The 20037-nt window shown below is 46.4% G+C and overlaps 4 protein-coding genes across 6 annotated transcripts; all 4 read left to right on the forward strand.

Moving 5' to 3' along the window:
* The first annotated feature begins 2650 nt into the window (after positions 1 to 2650).
* Positions 2651 to 3861, forward strand: LOC119031473 (olfactory receptor 2AT4-like). Its single transcript, XM_037119973.1, has 2 exons — positions 2651 to 2759; positions 2850 to 3861. The coding sequence occupies exon 2, from the start codon at positions 2899 to 2901 to the stop codon at positions 3859 to 3861; it is 963 nt and encodes a 320-aa protein (XP_036975868.1). The 5' UTR covers positions 2651 to 2759; positions 2850 to 2898.
* A 759-nt stretch (positions 3862 to 4620) lies between these two features.
* Positions 4621 to 6039, forward strand: LOC119031448 (olfactory receptor 2AT4-like). Its single transcript, XM_037119935.1, has one exon. It carries the CDS (start codon positions 4740 to 4742, stop codon positions 5700 to 5702), a length of 963 nt encoding a protein of 320 aa, XP_036975830.1. The 5' UTR covers positions 4621 to 4739; the 3' UTR covers positions 5703 to 6039.
* Positions 6040 to 13323: 7284 nt separating this feature from the next.
* LOC119031560 (olfactory receptor 2AT4-like) lies at positions 13324 to 14996 on the forward strand. The gene has a single exon (XM_037120121.1). The coding sequence runs from the start codon at positions 14034 to 14036 to the stop codon at positions 14994 to 14996; it is 963 nt and encodes a 320-aa protein (XP_036976016.1). The 5' UTR covers positions 13324 to 14033.
* A 1511-nt stretch (positions 14997 to 16507) lies between these two features.
* On the forward strand, positions 16508 to 19957 carry c13h11orf54 (chromosome 13 C11orf54 homolog). 3 transcript variants are annotated; one of them, XM_037120784.1, is made up of 9 exons: positions 16508 to 16654; positions 17416 to 17512; positions 17610 to 17708; positions 18245 to 18318; positions 18410 to 18511; positions 18701 to 18877; positions 19136 to 19285; positions 19379 to 19495; positions 19571 to 19957. In XM_037120784.1, the coding sequence occupies exons 2-9, from the start codon at positions 17446 to 17448 to the stop codon at positions 19742 to 19744; spliced, it is 960 nt and encodes a 319-aa protein (XP_036976679.1). In that variant the 5' UTR covers positions 16508 to 16654; positions 17416 to 17445; the 3' UTR covers positions 19745 to 19957. The 3 variants fall into 3 exon arrangements, with proteins under 3 accessions (XP_036976679.1, XP_036976678.1, XP_036976677.1); XM_037120783.1 differs by having other exon boundaries at positions 16513 to 16654; positions 17413 to 17512; XM_037120782.1 differs by lacking the exon at positions 16508 to 16654 and having other exon boundaries at positions 17347 to 17512.
* The last annotated feature ends 80 nt before the right edge of the window (positions 19958 to 20037 follow it).

Raw genomic sequence — 20037 nt, forward strand, 5'->3', positions numbered from 1 at the left:
TGGCACAGGTGGTCTGCCCCTGTCATCGTGAAACTATCTGGATAAAACGTCAGGCTTAACATTCTTGCTCCCTGGCCGGTAAGTAAGGTTAAACTTGAACCAGCCAAAGAACAAAGCCGACCAGGCTTGGCGAGAGTTCAAATGTTTAGCACTTTGAATGGACCAATCATGTAAGCCAAACTTTCATGATTGGTCCATACCGTGAAAGGTGAGTCCGTCCCCTCCAGCCAGTGTCTCCACTCCTCAAGCACCAACTTTACAGCAAGCAGTTCCTGGTTTCCCACATCATAGTTTCGCTCCACAGGTGACAGTTTCTTGGAAAAGAAGGCACAGGGATGTAGCTTGTTGTCACCTGAGGTTCTTTGGGACAGCACTGCGCCCACAACAATATCTGATGTGTCGACTTCAACCACAAACAGACAGGGAGGGTCTGGCTGAACCACGACGGAGGCTGAGGACTAGCGTCTTTTCAGGTCCATGAAAGCCTCCTCCGCTGCAGGAGACCAGACAAAAGGCACAGAAAGAGTTGTGAGTTGGGTTGACGGGACAACTACCTAACTGTAGTTTCTGATGAAACGGCGATAGAAATTTGCGTAGCCCAGGAACCTCTGGAGCTGTTTGCATGACTTGGGCTGAGGCCAGTTTGTTGGCGTCATGGCTGGTAATGGGATGGTCAAAAACAGAAGTCATATCGTTTGAAAATAGTTCAAAAGTGGCACTGGCAGTGAGTGGGCTATGCCAAAATGCCGTCCCCTAGGCCTTAGCCCTCCACGTGAGCAAACCCAACAATTTTAGCTCTGTCAGTACTATAAGTAAATGGTTGTAATTCACAAACTAGGGAACACTGGAAAAGGAAATACTTACAGTCACCTCAGTTACTGTCGTGATGTTCAGGGGCTGGAACGAATGACTCACATGGAAGAAAGGTGCCCACTGGTACTGCTGGGGAGAGATTAGGCACAGGTGGGTCATTTTGCTAGAGCTGACCACTTGAGGTCAGATTGGCGAGGGAATCCATGATCCCATGCAGTGTCTGGTCATGATGTCCAAGCATAATTGCTTGGGAAGACACAGCATGTTTAAGGTTCGTCACCTGTGAACCTGAGTCGGCTGGGTCCAACATGGCCAAATCGTTCTGTTATGGTTTGTACAGAGCCTGGACCCAAGTGCACGACTCAAACAACAAGTTCAACAGTGAATAACAAGTTGTTTTAATGTTCACTGTGCAGACAAGTGCAAGGGGGAGGGGTGGTGCGTTGTCCTGGGATTCAGACATGGCTCGTGAAGTCAACAGTGAGGGGGAGAGTGAGAGTGTCTTGATGTCTGCCACATGGTAATGGCGGCACTGTGGCACAGCGCAGTGTGGTCCATCTCTTGAGTGTACTCACACTGAGGGGAAACACAGGAGAGCAGGCAACGGGCAGGCAGGTCGACAGGCAGGGAGGGAAGTAGCACACACGAGATCAGTGGGAGGAACACATAGGTAAGAACACAGAGGTATTAGCTACACAAGCTAATAGATAGAACACGAAGGCAAAAACACAGAGGAGCCAGGACGCAAACAGCCACGTAGACTGATGGAACGATCTGGCGACGAGTAGGACGGAATCCACAGGCTTTATAGGAGGGTTGATTACTGAAGTGGATTCACCTGGTGCTGCCTGTAGAACGAGACCACGCCCACATGCATACACACAGAACAGACGGTGGAGAGACACAGGATGAATTATACAGACTGGGAATGACAACACACACATGTAAAGAGATAAGGGAGGGCTGCCATGATGAGGATCATGACAGTCAGTTCGGTTTTGCCACTGACAGATGGGTCGGTCCATCAGTCTCTTTCTTTCCTGCAAGTTTAATATCATTAGTTGACATGTGTGTTTCATTCTCTGCCCAAAAACTGCATATCCACTATGTATTAATGACTGATGTGTTGTAAAGCTCACAGATGTGAACAAGGCAGTAAGTACTCATCAGTGTTACTAACAGGAGGAAACTTAATGTACCAACTCACCAGAGGGAAGAAATCTGTCAACACAAAAGACTAAAAGTAATACATTATGTTCCCACAAGTGAAATATAATGATTTATCTTATGAACTGAATTAAATCAGGCCAATACTGACCTTGGCTCAGACATGCTGATCAGTAAAGGTCATTAAACAATGTTTCTTAATACTTATTAATATTTTTAACCACGTACCCAAAATGTTAATAGGTGCCGCAGAGTTTAATTAATCTCAAGTTTAAACAGTAAATGTATGTTTGTTTGTTACAGCAAAGCTTTCTCTGGTGATGGCATCAAACATTTGGCCCATGAGAACCTCGGCCTGTTAATTCTTGAATAAAACTTTAGGGAACACTGTGCTGTTTGCTCTCTTTGTACAAACAAACATCACAAAACATTTTCTAAGTTCTGTATAATCATTCTGCTGTCACAAGAGGTCAGTGAGGAGATCAGGGAGGCACAACAGAGCTCTTCAACTGGACCAAACTCACTAAATCATCATCAGAACAAGCATTTAGATGTTTGTTTTGAGATTAGAGTCAGCTGCAACCTGCTCATCATGGATGACATCATTATCAGGGCATTATGAAATGAATTGTCAGTATCAGCTGGAAGCTCTCTCTCAAGAGATCGATGAGGACAGTATTTCAGTGTGTACGCAGGTCAGACCTGCAGTCGTCTGTGTGCTGCTTTTACATGCAGCATCTAACAGAGCTGCTGCTGAACAATCTGTAAGAGAACATCAGGTGAGCCACCGTCACTGATTTACAGCATATTAAAATGTAAACATGCTCATCAGCATGGCATAAAAAATGATATGTTTTTCTCTTTGTCAGACTGGAGAGCTGAGTCTGACCTCCAGCACACAGGCTGTGGAGATCAGTGATGTCTTTTCTCAGGACCACTTTAAACGACTCTCTCATCATTCATCCTCCAGGCTTCTATATCATTGGATTTCAGACATTTCCCTTCATCAGCGTCTACATCATCTTTCTAGCATTTGTCTATGTGGTGACTGTACTGTTCAACAGTTTCTTGATCTGTATGATTGCTTTTAATCCATGTTTACACACTCCAAAGTTTCTGGCTGTTATCAACCTCGCAGTGATTGATGTGATCTTAAACACGAGCGTTATTCCAGGCATGATTAAGACGTTCCTCTTGAAGGATAACTTTGTTCCATTCAACCTGTGTTTGGTTCAAATGTGTGTCTACTACGCTGCTTTACCTCTGGAGTCACATGCACTGGCTATACTTGCCTATGACAGGTTGATCGTGATATGTTTCCCTCTGCGTCACAACTCATTCAACACATTACGGATCATGAGCTGCATGGTCAGTCTGTCTTGGGTTTATGTTCTCTCAGTAGATATATTTGCGACAGGTATAATGACTCGACTGTCTTTTTGTGACTCTGTCAGGGTGTTCAGCTATTTCTGCGACTATGCGCCTGTGTTCAGACTGGCCTGTAATGATTTCACAATGCAGTGGACTGTTGCTTCAACTGCTAGCATTGTGAATGTGCTGGGGCCTTTTTCTTTTATTCTTCTGTCCTATTTCAGCATCCTGGTGACTGTGTTCAGGATGAAATCAGTCAGCAATGGAATAAAGGCTCTCACTACTTGCATTGAGCACCTCATCCTTGTTGTTGTGTTTTACATTCCCATATTCAGCATATTCTTAATCGGGCTTTATGGGGGCACCGTCGACCCGGACCAGCGTGTGCTGAGCCTGTCACTGGCCTCTTGCCTCCCACCCTGCATCAATCCTATCGTATATTCTTTGAAAACTAAAGAGATCAAAACTCGAGCCCTGGCACTGGTCAGGAAAAATAAAATTGGCACATAACCATCACAATAAAAACTTAAAAGAGGTGAATAAAGAACAGTGACTGTACGCTTTCCAATAATGTCTGTCAGCAGAAACGTGTCACCAGAAGGTCAAGCAGGATATGAGAACTGTACTGCAGACACTTTCATGTGGATGTGATTGAATTAAAGTTGCATTGTGTACAATTTACTAATGCATCTCCATCTTTTCGGCTTTGGTCAATTGATCATTAATCTGTTGAAGTTTGTTCAAATCAGCATCATTACTTTGTCATTCACTACTGCCAGACTGAAACGTTTGTTTCGGCTATCCACAAGTGTTTTAATGATAAATGTATCCTCATGGAACATGATGCAAAAGCTGCATCATTGTTGTTGCTCTCTTTGTACAAACAAACATCACAAAAGATTTTCTAAGTTCTGTATAATCATTCTGCTGTCACAAGAGGTCAGTGAGGAGATCAGGGAGGCACAACAGAGCTCTTCAACTGGACCAAACTCACTAAATCATCATCAGAACAAGCATTTAGATGTTTGTTTTGAGATTAGAGTCAGCTACAACCTGCTCATCATGGATGACATCATTATTGGGGCATTATGAAATGAACAGTCAGTATCAGCTGGAAGCTCTCTCTCATGAGATCAGTGAGAACAGTATTTCAGTGTGTACGCAGGTCAGACCTGCAGTCGTCTGTGTGCTGCTTTTACATGCAGCATCTAACAGAGCTGCTGCTGAACAATCTGTAAGAGAACATCAGGTGAGCCACCGTCACTGGTTTACAGCATATTAAAATGTAAACATGCTCATCAGCATGGCATAAAAAATGATATGTTTTTCTCTTTGTCAGACTGGAGAGCTGAGTCTGACCTCCAGCACACAGGCTGTGGAGATCAGTGATGTCTTTTCTCAGGACCGCTTTAAACGACTCTCTCATCATTCATCCTCCAGGCTTCTATATCATTGGATTTCAGACATTTCCCTTCATCAGCGTCTACATCATCTTTCTAGCATTTGTCTATGTGGTGACTGTACTGTTCAACAGTTTCTTGATCTGTATGATTGCTTTTAATCCATGTTTACACACTCCAAAGTTTCTGGCTGTTATCAACCTCGCAGTGATTGATGTGATCTTAAACACGAGCGTTATTCCAGGCATGATTAAGACGTTCCTCTTGAAGGATAACTTTGTTCCATTCAACCTGTGTTTGGTTCAAATGTGTGTCTACTACGCTGCTTTACCTCTGGAGTCATATGCACTGGCTATACTTGCCTATGACAGGTTGATCGTGATATGTTTCCCTCTGCGTCACAACTCATTCAACACATTACGGATCATGAGCTGCATGGTCAGTCTGTCTTGGCTTTATGTTCTCTCATTAGATATATTTGCGACAAGTATAATGACTCGACTGTCTTTTTGTGACTCTGTCAGGGTGTTCAGCTATTTCTGCGACTATGCGCCTGTGTTCAGACTGGCCTGTAATGATTTCACAATGCAGTGGACTGTTGCTTCCACTGCTAGCATTGTCAATCTGATGGTGCCTTTTACTTTTATTCTTCTGTCCTATTTCAGCATCCTGGTGGCTGTGTTCAGGATGAAATCAGTCAGCAGTGGAATAAAGGCTCTCACTACTTGCATTGAGCACCTCATCCTTGTTGCTGTGTTTTACATTCCCATATTCAGCATATTCTTAATCGGGCTTTATGGGGGCACTGTCGACCCGGACCAGCGTGTGCTGAGCCTGTCACTGGCCTCTTGCCTCCCACCCTGCATCAATCCTATCATATATTCTTTGAAAACTAAAGAGATCAAAACTCGAGCCCTGGCACTGGTCAGGAAAAATAAAATTGGCACATAACCATTACATTAAAAAAATAAAATAGGGGATTAAAGAACAGTGACTGTATGCTTTCCAAATAATGTCTGTCAGCAGAAACGTGTCACCAGAAGGTCAAGAAGGATGTGAGAACTGTACTGCAGACACTTTCATGTGGATGTGATTGAATTAAAGTTGTATTGTGTACAATTTACTAATGCATCTCCATCTTTTTGGCTTTGGTCAATTGATCATTAATCTGTTGAAGTTTGTTCAAATCAGCGTCATTACTTTGTCATTCACTACAGCTAGCCTGAACCATTATATTTCGGCTATCCGTGAGCATTTTAATGATAAATGTATCCTCATGGAACATGATGCAAAAACTGCATCATTAAATATTTTTTAATTTGAACATAAAAAAGTTTTTAAAAAGTTTGGTACCTTCTGTTTTATATATATTCACTTCTGAGTTTCATGTGACCGAGCAGATGTGTGATTAAACTGCTGATGATCCTGATTAGTTCACATGAGGTCAGAGGTTATTCTCAGCAGATTGAGCAATTCAATGAATTTGCACTGAACTTTGATTAATGCACAAAATGAATTGATATGTTTAACCTTTGTACGGCTAGTATATTCACATTATGTTCTCAAGATTAATGAGCATCACCAGATGCCTCTGTCAGATCTTGTAAAACCTGATGTGATTAATGAAGACACAGCTTCACAATACACCAGACAGGACACAAACTACACTGTGGTAATATGATGAGTGCATGCCCTCTAGTGGGAATATGTGTACGTGCCGGCTGTGCCATAAATTACACTGTGATTTTCATAATCTGTAACAGCACTACATGAAAAACAAAGAAATTACAAAAGCTGCTGATCAGTAAGTCTTATGGTTTGCACAGAGCCTGGACCCAAATGCACAACTAAAACAACAGGTTTAACAGTGAATAGCAAGTCTTTTTCATGTTCAATGTGCAGACAAGTGCAAGCAGGAGGGCTGGGGCATTGTCCCGGGATCCAGACATGGCTTGTGGACTCACCAGTGAGGGGGAAAGAGAGAGTGTCTTGATGTGGCGGCGCTGTGGCACAGCACAGTGGGTTCCGTCTCTCGAGCTAACTCACAGGCAGGCAGGGAAGTAGCACATACGAGATCACGAGGCACGCATGGCAATCTGAGGTGAGGTGGGAGGACACAGAGGTATTAGCTACACAAGCTAATAGATAGAACACAAAGGCAAAAACACAGAGGAGCCAGAATGCAAACACTCCCGTAGACTGATGAAATGATCTGGCAAAGAGCAGGAGTGAATCGAGAGGCCCCCCACCCCCTCCAGGATCCAGGATAAGCCCTCTGAGCAATCCAGCTCCTCTCCTCGGGTCCATATCCCTCCCAGTCAGCCAGGTATTGGCACCCACGTTCCCTACGACAAACATCCACAATGCGACTGACTGTGAAGGCTGGGTGTCCATCGATAAGACACAGGGAGACTGGGGCGACCAGCAGAGGGATTTACAATGGTTTCTACTTCAAATGGACCAGTGAATCTGGGAAAGTTTCTTTGAAGCCACTCTGAGGTGAATGTCCTCCACATTCAACCAAACCTTTTGTCCCAGTTTGTACTCTGGAGCAGGAGTATGCCGCCGGTCAGCCGACCTCCTGTTCTGGACCTGGCTGCGCAGGAGAGCCACTCTGGTCTCCCCCCAGATTCTGTAGATCCTGCGAAGGTTGAGCTGAACCGATGGTACAGCAATCTCCTGTTTCTGGGAAGGGAACAGAGGTGGTAAGTGGCCTACCGAGGCTTCAAATGGTGTCATACCAGTAGCTGCTGATGTTAGGGACTTGTGTGAGTACTCCAACCAGGCGAGGTGAGTACTCCATGAGGCTGGGTTCTGAGCACATATGCAGCGGAGAGCGGTCTCCTTCTCCTTCCACACTGTGACAAAAACTGGGGGCCTTTGTCTGACGTGATGTCCGCTGGAATCCCATGGATCTGGAGCACATGAGGGCAGTTAAGGAAGGGCCACAAAATATACAGCTTTGGAAAAATGATCCACAATTGTTAGTGTAGTGTCTTTACCTTGGCATGGTGGCAATCTGGTCACGAAGTCCGAGGCAATGTGGGACCATGGACGGCCAGGTACCGGAATCGGACGGAGAAGACCAGCCGGTGGCCGATGGGTCGCCATCCCTCAGGGGGATATACAGTACAGGCCTTGACATACTCACAAGTGTCAGATGACATGGTTGGCCACCAGAAGTGGCATTGTAGAAGAGTCAAGGTGCAGAAAGTACCAGGATGGCAGTTGAACCGAGATGTGTGACCCCACTGGAGGACCTGAGGATGGACAGAGACAGGCGACCCTGGGGACCACCACCAGGATCTGGGTTAGCACAAAGAGCTGTCCTTACCAAGGACTCAATCTCCCAAGTCAGGGAGCCAATAAGACAAGATGGAGGGAGAATGATGTCTGGCACAGGTGGGCTGCCCCTGTTATCGTGAAACTATCTGGATAAAACGTCAGGCTTAACATTCTTGCTCCTTGGCCGGTAAGTAATGTTAAACTTGAACCAGCCAAAGAACAAAGCCGACCAGGCTTGGCGAGAGTTCAAACGTTTAGCACTTTGAATGGACCGATCATGTAAGCCAAACTTTCATGATCGGTCCATACCATGAAAGGTGAGTCCATCCCCTCCAGCCAGTGTCTCCACTCCTCAAGCACCAACTTTACAGCAAGCAGTTCCTGGTTTCCCACATCATAGTTTCGCTCCAAAGGTGACAGTTTCTTGGAAAAGAAGGCACAGGGATGTAGCTTGTTGTCACCTGATGTTCTTTGGGACAGCACTGCGCCCACACCAATATCTGATGTGTCAACTTCAGCCACTTCAGTCAGAGGTGGCGGGTGCAGTGGGATCTGGGTGGCGGTCGTGGGCGGGGGCCCCGGCGACCCAATCCCCGGATGGTGACTCTAGCCATGGGGACATGGAATGTCACCTCACTGGGGGGGAAAGAGCCTGAGCTGGTGCGAGAGGTTGAGCGGTACCAACTAGAGATAGTCGGGCTCTCCTCTACGCACAGTCTGGGCTCTGGAACCGAACTCCTTGAGAGAGGCTGGACTCTCTTCTATTCTGGAGTTGCCCGCGGTGAGAGGCGGTGAGCTGGTGTGGGCTTGCTTATAGCTCCTCGGCTCAGCCGCTTTGTGTTGGGGTTTACCCCAGTGAACGAGAGGGTTGTTTCCCTGCGCCTTCGGGTCGGGGATAGGTATCTCACTGTTGTTTCGGCTTATGGGCCGAACAGCAGTGTAGAGTACCCGGCCTTCTTGGAGTCCCTGGGAGGGGTACTGGAGAGTGCTCCAACCGGGGACTCCGTCGTTCTTCTGGGGGACTTCAACGCTCACGTGGGCAACGACAGTGTTACCTGGAGGGGTGTGATTGGGAGGAACGGCCTCTCCGATCTGAATCAGATTGGTGTTATGTTACTGGACTTCTGTGCTAGTCACAGTTTGTCCATAACGAACACCATGTTTAAGCATAAGGGTGTCCATATGTGCACATGGCACCAGGACACCCTAGGCCGGAGGTCAATGATCGACTTTGTGGTCGTGTCATCTGGCCTCCGGCCGTATGTCTTGGACACTCGGGTGAAGAGAGGGGCTGAGCTGTCAACTGATCACCACCTGGTGGTGAGTCGGATCCGTTGGCAGGGGAGGAAGCTGGACAGACCTGGCAGACCCAAACGTATTGTGAGGGTCTGCTGGGAACGTCTGGCAGAACCCCCTGTCAAAGAGCTCTTTAACTCCCACCTCCGGGAGAGCTTGGACCTGATCCCGAGGGAGGCTGGGGCCATTGAGTCCGAATGGACCATGTTCTCCACTTCTATTGTTGACGCGGCTGTCCGGAGCTGTGGCCGTAGGGTCTCCGGTGCCTGTCGTGGCGGCAATCCCCGAACCCGGTGGTGGACGCCGGAAGTAAGGGATGCTGTCAAGCTGAAGAAGGAGTCCTACCGAGCCTGGTTGGCCCGGGGGACTCCTGAAGCAGCTGACGGGTACCGGCAGGCCAGGCGGGCGGCGGCGCAGGCAGTCGCGGAAGCAAAAACTCGGTTCTGGGAAAAGTTCGGAGAGGCCATGGAGGAGGACTATCGGTCAGCCTCGAAGAAATTCTGGCAAACCATCCAGCGCCTCAGGAGGGGGAAGCAGTTCTCCACCAACACTGTTTACAGTGGAGGTGGGGAGCTGTTGACCTCGACTGGGGATATTGTCGGGCGGTGGAAGGAATACTTCGAGGATCTCCTCAATCCCGCTGATATGTCTTCCATAGAGGAAGCAGAGGCTGGGGACTCGGAGGTTGACTCATTCATCACCCAAGCCAAAGTCACTGAGGTAGTTGGGAAGCTCCTCGGTGGCAGAGCAGCGGGGGTGGATGAGATCCGCCCTGAGTACCTCAAGTCCCTGGATGTTGTAGGGCTGTCTTGGTTGACACGTCTCTGCAGCATTGCATGGCAGTCAGGGACAGTGCCTCTGGACTGGCAGACCGGGGTGGACCGGAGGGTGTGCTCCAACTATCGGGGGATCACACTCCTCAGCCTCCCTGGGAAAGTCTATTCCAGGGTAGTGGAGAGGAGAATTCGGCCGATAGTCGAACCTCAGATCCAGGAGGAACAATGCGGTTTTCATCCGGGCCACGGAACACTGGACCAGCTCCATACCCTCCGCAGGGTGCACGAGGGTTCATGGGAGTTTGCCCAACCAGTCCACATGTGTTTTGTGGACTTGGAGAAGGCATTCGACCGTGTCCCTCGTGGCATTCTGTGGGAGGTGCTCCGGGAGTACGGGGTCGGAGGCCCCCTGTTAAGGGCCGTACGGTCCCTGTACGAGCGGAGCAGGAGCTTGGTTCGCATTGCCGGCAGTAAGTCAGACCTGTTCCCGGTACGTGTTGGACTCCGGCAGGGCTGCCCTTTGTCACCGGTTCTGTTCATTACTTTCATGGACAGAATTTCTAGGCGCAGCCACGGGCCGGAAGGGATCTGGTTTGGGAGCCACAGGATTTCATCTCTGCTTTTCGCGGATGATGTGGTCTTGTTGGCTCCTTTGAGCCGGGACCTCCAGCATGTCCTGGGGCGGTTTGCAGCCGAGTGTGAAGCGGCTGGGATGAGAATCAGCACCTCCAAATCTGAGGCCATGGTTCTCGACCGGAAAAAGGTGGCTTGTCCCCTCCGGGTTGGGGGAGAGCTACTACCTCAGGTGGAGGAGTTTAAGTATCTTGGGGTCTTGTTCACGAGTGAGGGAAGGATGGAGCGTGAGATTGACAGGCGGATCGGTGCGGCGGCCGCAGTAATGCAGTCGTCATACCGGTCTGTCGTGGTGAAGAGAGAGCTGAGTCGAAAGGCGAAGCTCTCGATTTACCGGTCAATCTACGTTCCTACCCTCACCTATGGTCATGAACTTTGGGTCATGACCGAAAGAATAAGATCCCGGATACAAGCAGCTGAAATGAGTTTCCTCCGCAGGGTGGCGGGGCGCTCCCTTAGAGATAGGGTGAGGAGCTCTGTCACCCGGGAGGAGCTCGGAGTAGAGCCGCTGCTCCTCCACATCGAGAGGAGCCAGTTGAGGTGGCTCGGGCATCTGCCCCCGGGACGCCTTCCACAGGAGGTGTTCCTGGCATGTCCCACTGGGAGGAGACCCCGGGGAAGACCTAGGACACGCTGGAGTGACTATGTTGCCCAGCTGGCCTGGGAACGCCTTGGGATCCTCCCAGAAGAGCTGGAGGAAGTGTCCGGGGTGAGGGAAGTCTGGGTGTCCCTGCTCAGACAGCTGCCCCCGCGACCCGGTAACGGATAAAGCGGTAGAAGATGGATGGATGGATGGACTTCAGCCACAAACAGACGGGGAGGGTCTGGCTGAACCAGGACAGAGGCCGAGGACTAGCGTCTTTTCAGGTCCATGAAAGCCTCCTCCGCTGCAGGAGACCAGACAAAAGGCACAGAAAGAGTTGTGAGTTGGGTTGACAGGACAACTACCTAACTGTAGTTTCTGATGAAACGGCGGTAGAAATTTGCGTAGCCCAGGAACCTCTGGAGCTGTTTGCATGACTTGGGCTGAGGCCAGTTTGTTGGCGTCATGGCTGGTAATGGGATGGTCAAAAACAGAAGTCATATCGTTTGAAAATAGTTCAAAAGTGGCACTGGCAGTGAGTGGGCTATGCCAAAATGCTGTCCCCTAGGCCTTAGCCCTCCACATGAGCAAACCCAACAATTTTAGCTCTGTCAGTACTATAAGTAAATGGTTGTAATTCACAAACTAGGGAACACTGGAAAAGGAAATACTTACAGTCACCTCAGTTACTGTCGTGATGTTCAGGGGCTGGAACGAATGACTCACATGGAAGAAAGGTGCCCACTGGTACTGCTGGGGAGAGATTAGGCACAGGTGGGTCATTTAGCTAGAGCTGACCACTTGAGGTCAGATTGGCGAGGGAATCCATGATCCCATGCAGTGTCTGGTCATGATGTCCAAGCATAATTGCTTGGGAAGACACAACATGTTTAAGGTTCGTCACCTGTGAACCTGAGTCGGCTGGGTCCAACATGGCCAAATCGTTCTGTTATGGTTTGTACAGAGCCTGGACCCAAGTGCACGACTCAAACAACAAGTTCAACAGTGAATAACAAGTTGTTTTAATGTTCACTGTGCAGACAAGTGCAAGGGGGAGGGGTGGTGCGTTGTCCCGGGATCCAGACATGGCTCGTGAAGTCAACAGTGAGGGGGAGAGTGAGAGTGTCTTGATGTCTGCCACATGGTAATGGCGGCACTGTGGCACAGCGCAGTGTGGTCCATCTCTTGAGTGTACTCACACTGAGGGGAAACACAGGAGAGCAGGCAACGGGCAGGCAGGTTGACAGGCAGGGAGGGAAGTAGCACACACGAGATCAGTGGGAGGAACACATAGGTAAGAACACAGAGGTATTAGCTACACAAGCTAATAGATAGAACACAAAGACAAAAACACAGAGGAGCCAGGACGCAAACAGCCACGTAGACTGATGGAACGATCTGGCGACGAGTAGGACGGAATCCACAGGCTTTATAGGAGGGTTGATTACTGAAGTGGATTCACCTGGTGCTGCCTGTAGAACGAGACCACGCCCACATGCACACACACAGAACAGACGGAGGAGAGACACAGGATGAATTATACAGACTGGGAATGACAACACACACATGTAAAGAGATAAGGGAGGGCTGCCATGATGAGGATCATGACAGTCAGTTCGGTTTTGCCACTGACAGATGGGTCGGTCCATCAGTCTCTTTCTTTCCTGCAAGTTTAATATCATTAGTTGACATGTGTGTTTCATTCTCTGCCCAAAAACTGCATATCCACTATGTATTAATGACTGATGTGTTGTAAAGCTCACAGATGTGAACAAGGCAGTAAGTACTCATCAGTGTTACTAACAGGAGGAAACTTAATATACCAACTCACCAGAGGGAAGAAATCTGTCAACACAAAAGACTAAAAGTAATACATTATGTTCCCACAAGTGAAATATAATGATTTATCTTATGAACTGAATTAAATCAGGCCAATACTGACCTTGGCTCAGACATGCTGATCAGTAAAGGTCATTAAACAATGTTTCTTAATACTTATTAATATTTTTAACCACGTACCCAAAATGTTAATAGGTGCCGCAGAGTTTAATTAATCTCAAGTTTAAACAGTAAATGTATGTTTGTTTGTTACAGCAAAGCTTTCTCTGGTGATGGCATCAAACATTTGGCCCATGAGAACCTCGGCCTGTTAATTCTTGAATAAAACTTTAGGGAACACTGTGCTGTTTGCTCTCTTTGTACAAACAAACATCACAAAAGATTTTCTAAGTTCTGCATAATCATTCTGCTGTCACAAGAGGTCAGTGAGGAGATCAGGGAGGCACAACAGAGCTCTTCAACTGGACCAAACTCACTAAATCATCATCAGAACAAGCATTTAGATGTTTGTTTTGAGATTAGAGTCAGCTGCAACCTGCTCATCATGGATGACATCATTATCAGGGCATTATGAAATGAATTGTCAGTATCAGCTGGAAGCTCTCTCTCATGAGATCAGTGAGGACAGTATTTCAGTGTGTACGCAGGTCAGACCTGCAGTCGTCTGTGTGCTGCTTTTACATGCAGCATCTAACAGAGCTGCTGCTGAACAATCTGTAAGAGAACATCAGGTGAGCCACCGTCACTGGTTTACAGCATATTAAAATGTAAACATGCTCATCAGCATGGCATAAAAAATGATATGTTTTTCTCTTTGTCAGACTGGAGAGCTGAGTCTGACCTCCAGCACACAGGCTGTGGAGATCAGTGATGTCTTTTCTCAGGACCACTTTAAACGACTCTCTCATCATTCATCCTCCAGGCTTCTATATCATTGGATTTCAGACATTTCCCTTCATCAGCGTCTACATCATCTTTCTAGCATTTGTCTATGTGGTGACTGTACTGTTCAACAGTTTCTTGATCTATATAATTGCTTTTAATCCATGTTTACACTCTCCAAAGTTTCTGGCTGTTATCAACCTCGCAGTGATTGATGTGATCTTAAATACAAGCGTTATTCCAGGCATGATTAAGACGTTCCTCTTGAAGGATAACTTTGTTCCATTCAACCTGTGTTTGGTTCAAATGTGTGTCTACTACACTGCTTTAACTCTGGAGTCATATGCACTGGCTATACTTGCCTATGACAGGTTGATTGCAATATGTTTCCCTCTGCGTCACAACTCATTCAACACATTACGGATCATGAGCTGCATGGTCAGTCTGTCTTGGGTTTATGCTCTCTCATTAGATATATTTGCGGCACGTATAATGACTCGACTGTCTTTTTGTGACTCTGTCAGGGTGTTCAGCTATTTCTGCGACTTTGCGCCTGTGTTCAGACTGGCCTGTAATGATTTCACAATGCATTGGACTTTTACTTCCACTGCTAGCATTGTCAATCTGATGGTGCCTTTTACTTTAATTCTTCTGTCCTATTTCAGCATCCTGGTGGCTGTGTTCAGGATGAAATCAGTCAGCAATAGAATAAAGGCTCTCACTACTTGCATTGAGCACCTCATCCTTGTTGCTGTGTTTTACATTCCCATATTCAGCATATTCTCAGTCGGGCTTTATGGGGGCACCGTCGACCCGGACCAGCGTGTGCTGAGCCTGTCACTGGCCTCTTGCCTCCCACCCTGCATCAATCCTATCGTATATTCTTTGAAAACTAAAGAGATCAAAACTCGAGCCCTGGCACTGGTCAGGAAAAATAAAATTTGCACATAACCATCACAATAAAAACTTAAAAGAGGTGAATAAAGAACAGTGACTGTACGCTTTCCAATAATGTCTGTCAGCAGAAATGTGTCACCAGAAGGTCAAGAAGGATGTGAGAACTGTACTGCAGACACTTTCATGTGGATGTGATTGAATTAAAGTTGTACTGTGTACAATTTAATAATGCATCTCCATCTTTTCGGCTTTGGTCAATTGATCATTAATCTGTTGAAGTTTGTTCAGATCAGCGTCATTACTTTGTCATTCACTACTGCTAGACTGAACCATCATATTTTGGCTATCCGAGAGCATTTTAATGATAAATGTATCCTCATGGAACATGATGCAAAAACTGCATCATTAAATATTGTTTAACTTGAGCATAAAAAAGTTTTTTAAAAGTTTGGTACCTTCTGTTTTATATATATTCACTTCTGAGTTTCATGTGACCGAGCAGATGTGTGATTAAACTGCTGATGATCCTGATAAGTTCACATGAGGTCAGAGGTTATTCTCAGCAGATTGAGCAATTTAATAAATATGCACTGAACTTTGATTAACGCACCAAATGAATTGATATGTTTAACATTTGTATGGCTAGTATATTTACATTATGTTCTCAAGAATAGTGAGCATCACCAGATGCCTCTGTCAGATCTTGAAATAAAATGATGTGCTTAATGAAGACACAGCTTCACAATACACCAGACAGGACACAAACTACACTGTGGTAATATGATGAGTGCATGCCCTCTAGTGGGATTATGTGTACAATGCTGGCTGTGCCATGAATTACACTCCAACTTTAATAATCTGTAACAGTACTACATGAAAAACGAGCAAATCACAAAAAGTGCTGAGCAGTAAGTTCTGTTTTGCCACTTGTCTCTTTCTTTCCTGCAAGATTAATATCATTATTTGACATCATCAGAAGAAATCTGTCAACACAAAAGAAGACTAAAAGTAATAAAACATGTACCCACAAGTGAAAAATAGTGATTTATCTTATAAACTGAATTGAATCAGGCCAACACTGACCTTAGATCAGATATGCTGATCAATAAAATACATTAAATGCTAAATATGCCTTTAATTGCAGCATCAGATAATTCAGATCTCTCGTCAACTGTCAGTCACCAGCTCATCTCCACCACACTTTCTACAACATGGAATTCATTCTCTCAATAAAAGCTGTTCAAACAGATTCATGTTCATTCCTACAAATGATTTCTACAGTCTCCAGATTGTAAATGATGACTTTCCTTATGCTAATGATGCATTAAGTGCGTGTGGAGGAGCTGAAACACTGGAGAGGAGGCCCTGCGGATGCTGCTCTGGGTCAACCAGGAAGTGTTTGAGCGTCATCAGCGTGACCACCAATCATCTGACCAATCACCAAAGAGGAGGCAGAAACCCCGAAAATGAACAAGAGGCTTCACTCTTTACTTCCATTTACGACATCTGAGTCGTCCTACGTCGTTTTCTTGGCATGAATTGATTTATTAATCAGCATCACCGGATTCAAATGGATAAGCTCACTACTTATTTTGATAGAGAGAGTCAACTTGTTTTTTTTCTTTTTCTCCCCACAGGCTTGAAAATCAATCACTGAATGCAAAAGAACATCGTTCTCACCGCTGATACACCTGCACAGACGGACCTGTACCGTGAGTCACCAAAGATCTTTATCAAACATATCCAGTTTATGTATTTAGTTCACCCAGCAGGTGAATATGGCAGAAATGTGGAGACACTGTGTCGCACTATCGTCGCATGAAAATCGATTGTGCGTCTACATTGTTTTTTACGGTAAAACCCTTCGACGCCGTCAGGTACTTCGTGGTGCATTCAGGTAGCATTTTTTTTTTATCATAACAATATCCTATTCAGCATTCTCCACCAGATTTTAAGGTAGGCTGACGTGTTTCTTCGTATTAACATTTACAAAGGTACTCTGGGACCTACTGTACAAGAATCTGGTGGAGTCTGATTATAAGAATTTGATTTGAGATTTTAAAAGTAATTTTAATGTCTGTTGATGTAGAACTGACTGAGACATGTTTATGATTTTGCTTCACATAATTTAAAATGTAGAAGTAGTCTATAAAGATAAACAGAGAAAAAACACGGGAGGGATTTTTTCGTTTTGAACAACCTTTGTGGCTCTTCAAGAAAACGCTACAGATTTTACAAGGTGTACCTGAATGCACCATCAAGCGCTGTCGTAGCTCGCTCGCTTTACCGTATAATGTGATTTAGACGCGCACGTGGAGAAACGTACCCGGTGTGACCGCAGTAACCAAAGACTGACAGCACAGGCAGGGGAACATGACGCGGGACCGGACTCATCTTGAGCTTCTCTCCACTCTTTGGTTGTACTTCGACCATCCGGCAGCTTTCTAACGCTCCTCTCCTGCTCCACCAGCAGTCAGCTGGTTCATGAACCTTCAGCTCAGACATGGCAGACATCAGCGAGACTGAAAAGGTCCAGCTGCACGCCCCGGATTTAACGGAGCTGCGTGGTGGTAAGAACGTCCAGCTTTAATATTACAAGCAAAGTAAATGAAACAGGATGTTCATGCGGTGACGGCGGCCTGATGAGGACATTGTGTCTGCTGGCAGTGTTACAGGCAGGACTTCAGGACAACTTCGCTGAAGTTCAGGTGAGTGTTGTGGAGTGTCCAGATCTCACAGAGGAGCCCTTCCAGTTCCCTGTCAAAGGTAAGAAGAGCCTGGCTGCTGCACTTCATGCATACTATGCACACTTTGTTTGCACAGTGTATTTACACCTGCATGAGTGGAACACTGGTAACTGGTTTGTGTCAGGTTGCTTTTGAAACAGATTCGGACCTTGTTGTTGAAGAATAAGATCCTTTTTTTTTGTATGTTGGTCTTGATGAAGCCACCAGACTCCATTTGCAGAAACACTAATTTTATCGTCATGTTGGTCTCCCAAACAAAATAAAACTCACCAGGACTAGAAGAAAAAAGCAGCTGGAGACTAATAACTGTTTCTTGCAAATGGAGTCTGGTGGCTTTGTTAAGCACTTTGCTCTTATTCTTTAAACAAACACGTCTATCTGTGTTGGGATCTTTCACAGACATTCATAAAAAAAACCAAAACGATCTGAGCCTGTCAGTGGCAAAAACAAACAGTTTTAAAGTTGTTGTCCTCATCAGTAAAACATGTAAAGACAAGGTTTGACTGAAAAACAGCGACATTCCCCTTTAACGTCCCCTCCCTGCTCTCCCTCCAGGCCTGTGTGGACATCCTCGCATCACTGACGTTGGTGGTGTGCCGTATCTGATCCCCTTGGTTCAGAAGCACAAGGTAGTTTTATCCTGAACACATCACGGTGCAGATATTGAGCGATGACCCGTCGAGAACCTGATTATTATATATTTTTCTGTCTTCCTCACAGGAATATGACATGAACATCATATCGAAGGAGGTGGAGCTGCCGGGATGCTTCATCCTCGGTGCAGCAGGAGCAGCCTCCAGGATTCTTGGAATGAACGCGGAGGTGAGTCGTCCTGACGACTGTGTCTTCACTGTCGAGCTGTGTATGTGTTGCATATACAATCAGTTTTCCCTGGAGTGGAGACTGTGGATATCGTCTGAAAAGCCCCGAGAGGATGCATGACAGATCTCAACATAGTGAATTATCAAGTTGTCACCCTGCTGAACTGTAACCCAGATTTGTCGTCCACAGCTGATGCCCGTGGTTCTGACTGAAGCGGAGGGCCGGCCTGCGGTGAACAGCAGCTACTTCTCCTCCATCAATCCAGCCGACGGTCAGTGTCTGCTAGAGAAGTACAGCGACAGATTCTCCGACTGCTGCTTCGGACTGCTGGGTAATCTGTACGCCTGCGACGGGAAGCCCGGGAAGGTAAATCAGCCTCACCTGAGGGTGAATGACGGGCCTTTTTTAGAAAATAATGCACTGTCATCTTTTTATTTCTGGCAAATACTGACTTCTCTGGTTATTTATGAACTGAAACACAATCATCTGTGGGTTAATAATCTTGTTGAACTCGCCGTAAGTGAACCTTCAGCCCCGTCACATGTGCGCTCCAAAAGATAAACATTAACAAAAGGAAAATGAGTGTCCGAGCTGAGCTGTGGAGCCCTCCTCACCTCCCTGCAGGTCATCGAGGTTCGGGCCAAGAGGAGAACAGGAAGCCACAGTCTTGTGACGGCCATGAGGACGACGCTGGAGGGCCACTACCCGGATAAAAGCCTGGCTCTGGGAGGCACCTTCATCATCCAGAAAGGGAAGGCTAAAATCCACATCATGGTAAACGTCAGACGTGACACAGAACACACGATGGAAAGCTGCTGAGTGTTAACGTGGATTTTGATGTGTTGGTTTTTGTCTGCTCACCGGCAGCCGAGAGAGTTCTCCGTCTGCCCCCTGAACACCAACGATGACGTCAACAGCTGGCTGAAGCACTTCGAGGTCAGCGCCCCGCTCGTCTGCCAGTCAGTGCTGGTGTCCAGAGACCCGGTGAGCAGAGTCAACAAACCGTCACCTGAAGCTATAAATGAGGCTGTTTTTGTAATGGTTCTCTTGTGTGTTCAGGGTTTGGACCTGCGTGTGGAGCACACCCACTGCTTCAGCCACCACGGAGAAGGTGGCCACTACTACATAGACACCACACCTGACACCGTGGAGTACCTGGGCTACTTCATGCCCGCAGAGTTCGTGTACCGCATCGACAGGCCCAAAGAGACCCACGGAGTCGGGCGGGATTGAGGAAAAATGGAGGAATGAATAACAAATCACAGTGAATCCAGCAGTATTTGATTTATATTCTGTGTGTTATAACACCGCACAGAAACTTTGTATTTTTTAACAATGATCATGATGATTTTACATCATTCACTTTAAGCTCTCAAACCACATTTCTAAAAATCATAGTTTAAAGACAATCACTGCTTTTCCTTTAATAAAAAAATGTTGAGTTTCTTTTGGTCTTTGTTTGTTTGATGAATACAGGAGGAACATGTAGCACCCATTACTTCGAAAATAATAATACATTTGGGATC

This window comes from Acanthopagrus latus, chromosome 13 (assembly GCF_904848185.1).
Source record: "Acanthopagrus latus isolate v.2019 chromosome 13, fAcaLat1.1, whole genome shotgun sequence".
NCBI classification, from domain to species: Eukaryota; Metazoa; Chordata; class Actinopteri; order Spariformes; family Sparidae; genus Acanthopagrus; species Acanthopagrus latus.

Bases quoted from the DNA above. Each gene is read 5' to 3' on its own strand.
- LOC119031473 (XM_037119973.1), top strand. From the start codon at position 2,899: ATGTCTTTTCTCAGGACCACTTTAAACGACTCTCTCATCATTCATCCT.
- LOC119031448 (XM_037119935.1), top strand. From the start codon at position 4,740: ATGTCTTTTCTCAGGACCGCTTTAAACGACTCTCTCATCATTCATCCT.
- LOC119031560 (XM_037120121.1), top strand. From the start codon at position 14,034: ATGTCTTTTCTCAGGACCACTTTAAACGACTCTCTCATCATTCATCCT.
- c13h11orf54 (XM_037120784.1), top strand. From the start codon at position 17,446: ATGGCAGACATCAGCGAGACTGAAAAGGTCCAGCTGCACGCCCCGGAT. The intron at 17,513-17,609 runs GTAAGAACGTCC...GTCTGCTGGCAG, and splicing joins TTTAACGGAGCTGCGTGGTG to TGTTACAGGCAGGACTTCAG. The intron at 18,512-18,700 runs GTGAGTCGTCCT...TGTCGTCCACAG, and splicing joins TTCTTGGAATGAACGCGGAG to CTGATGCCCGTGGTTCTGAC.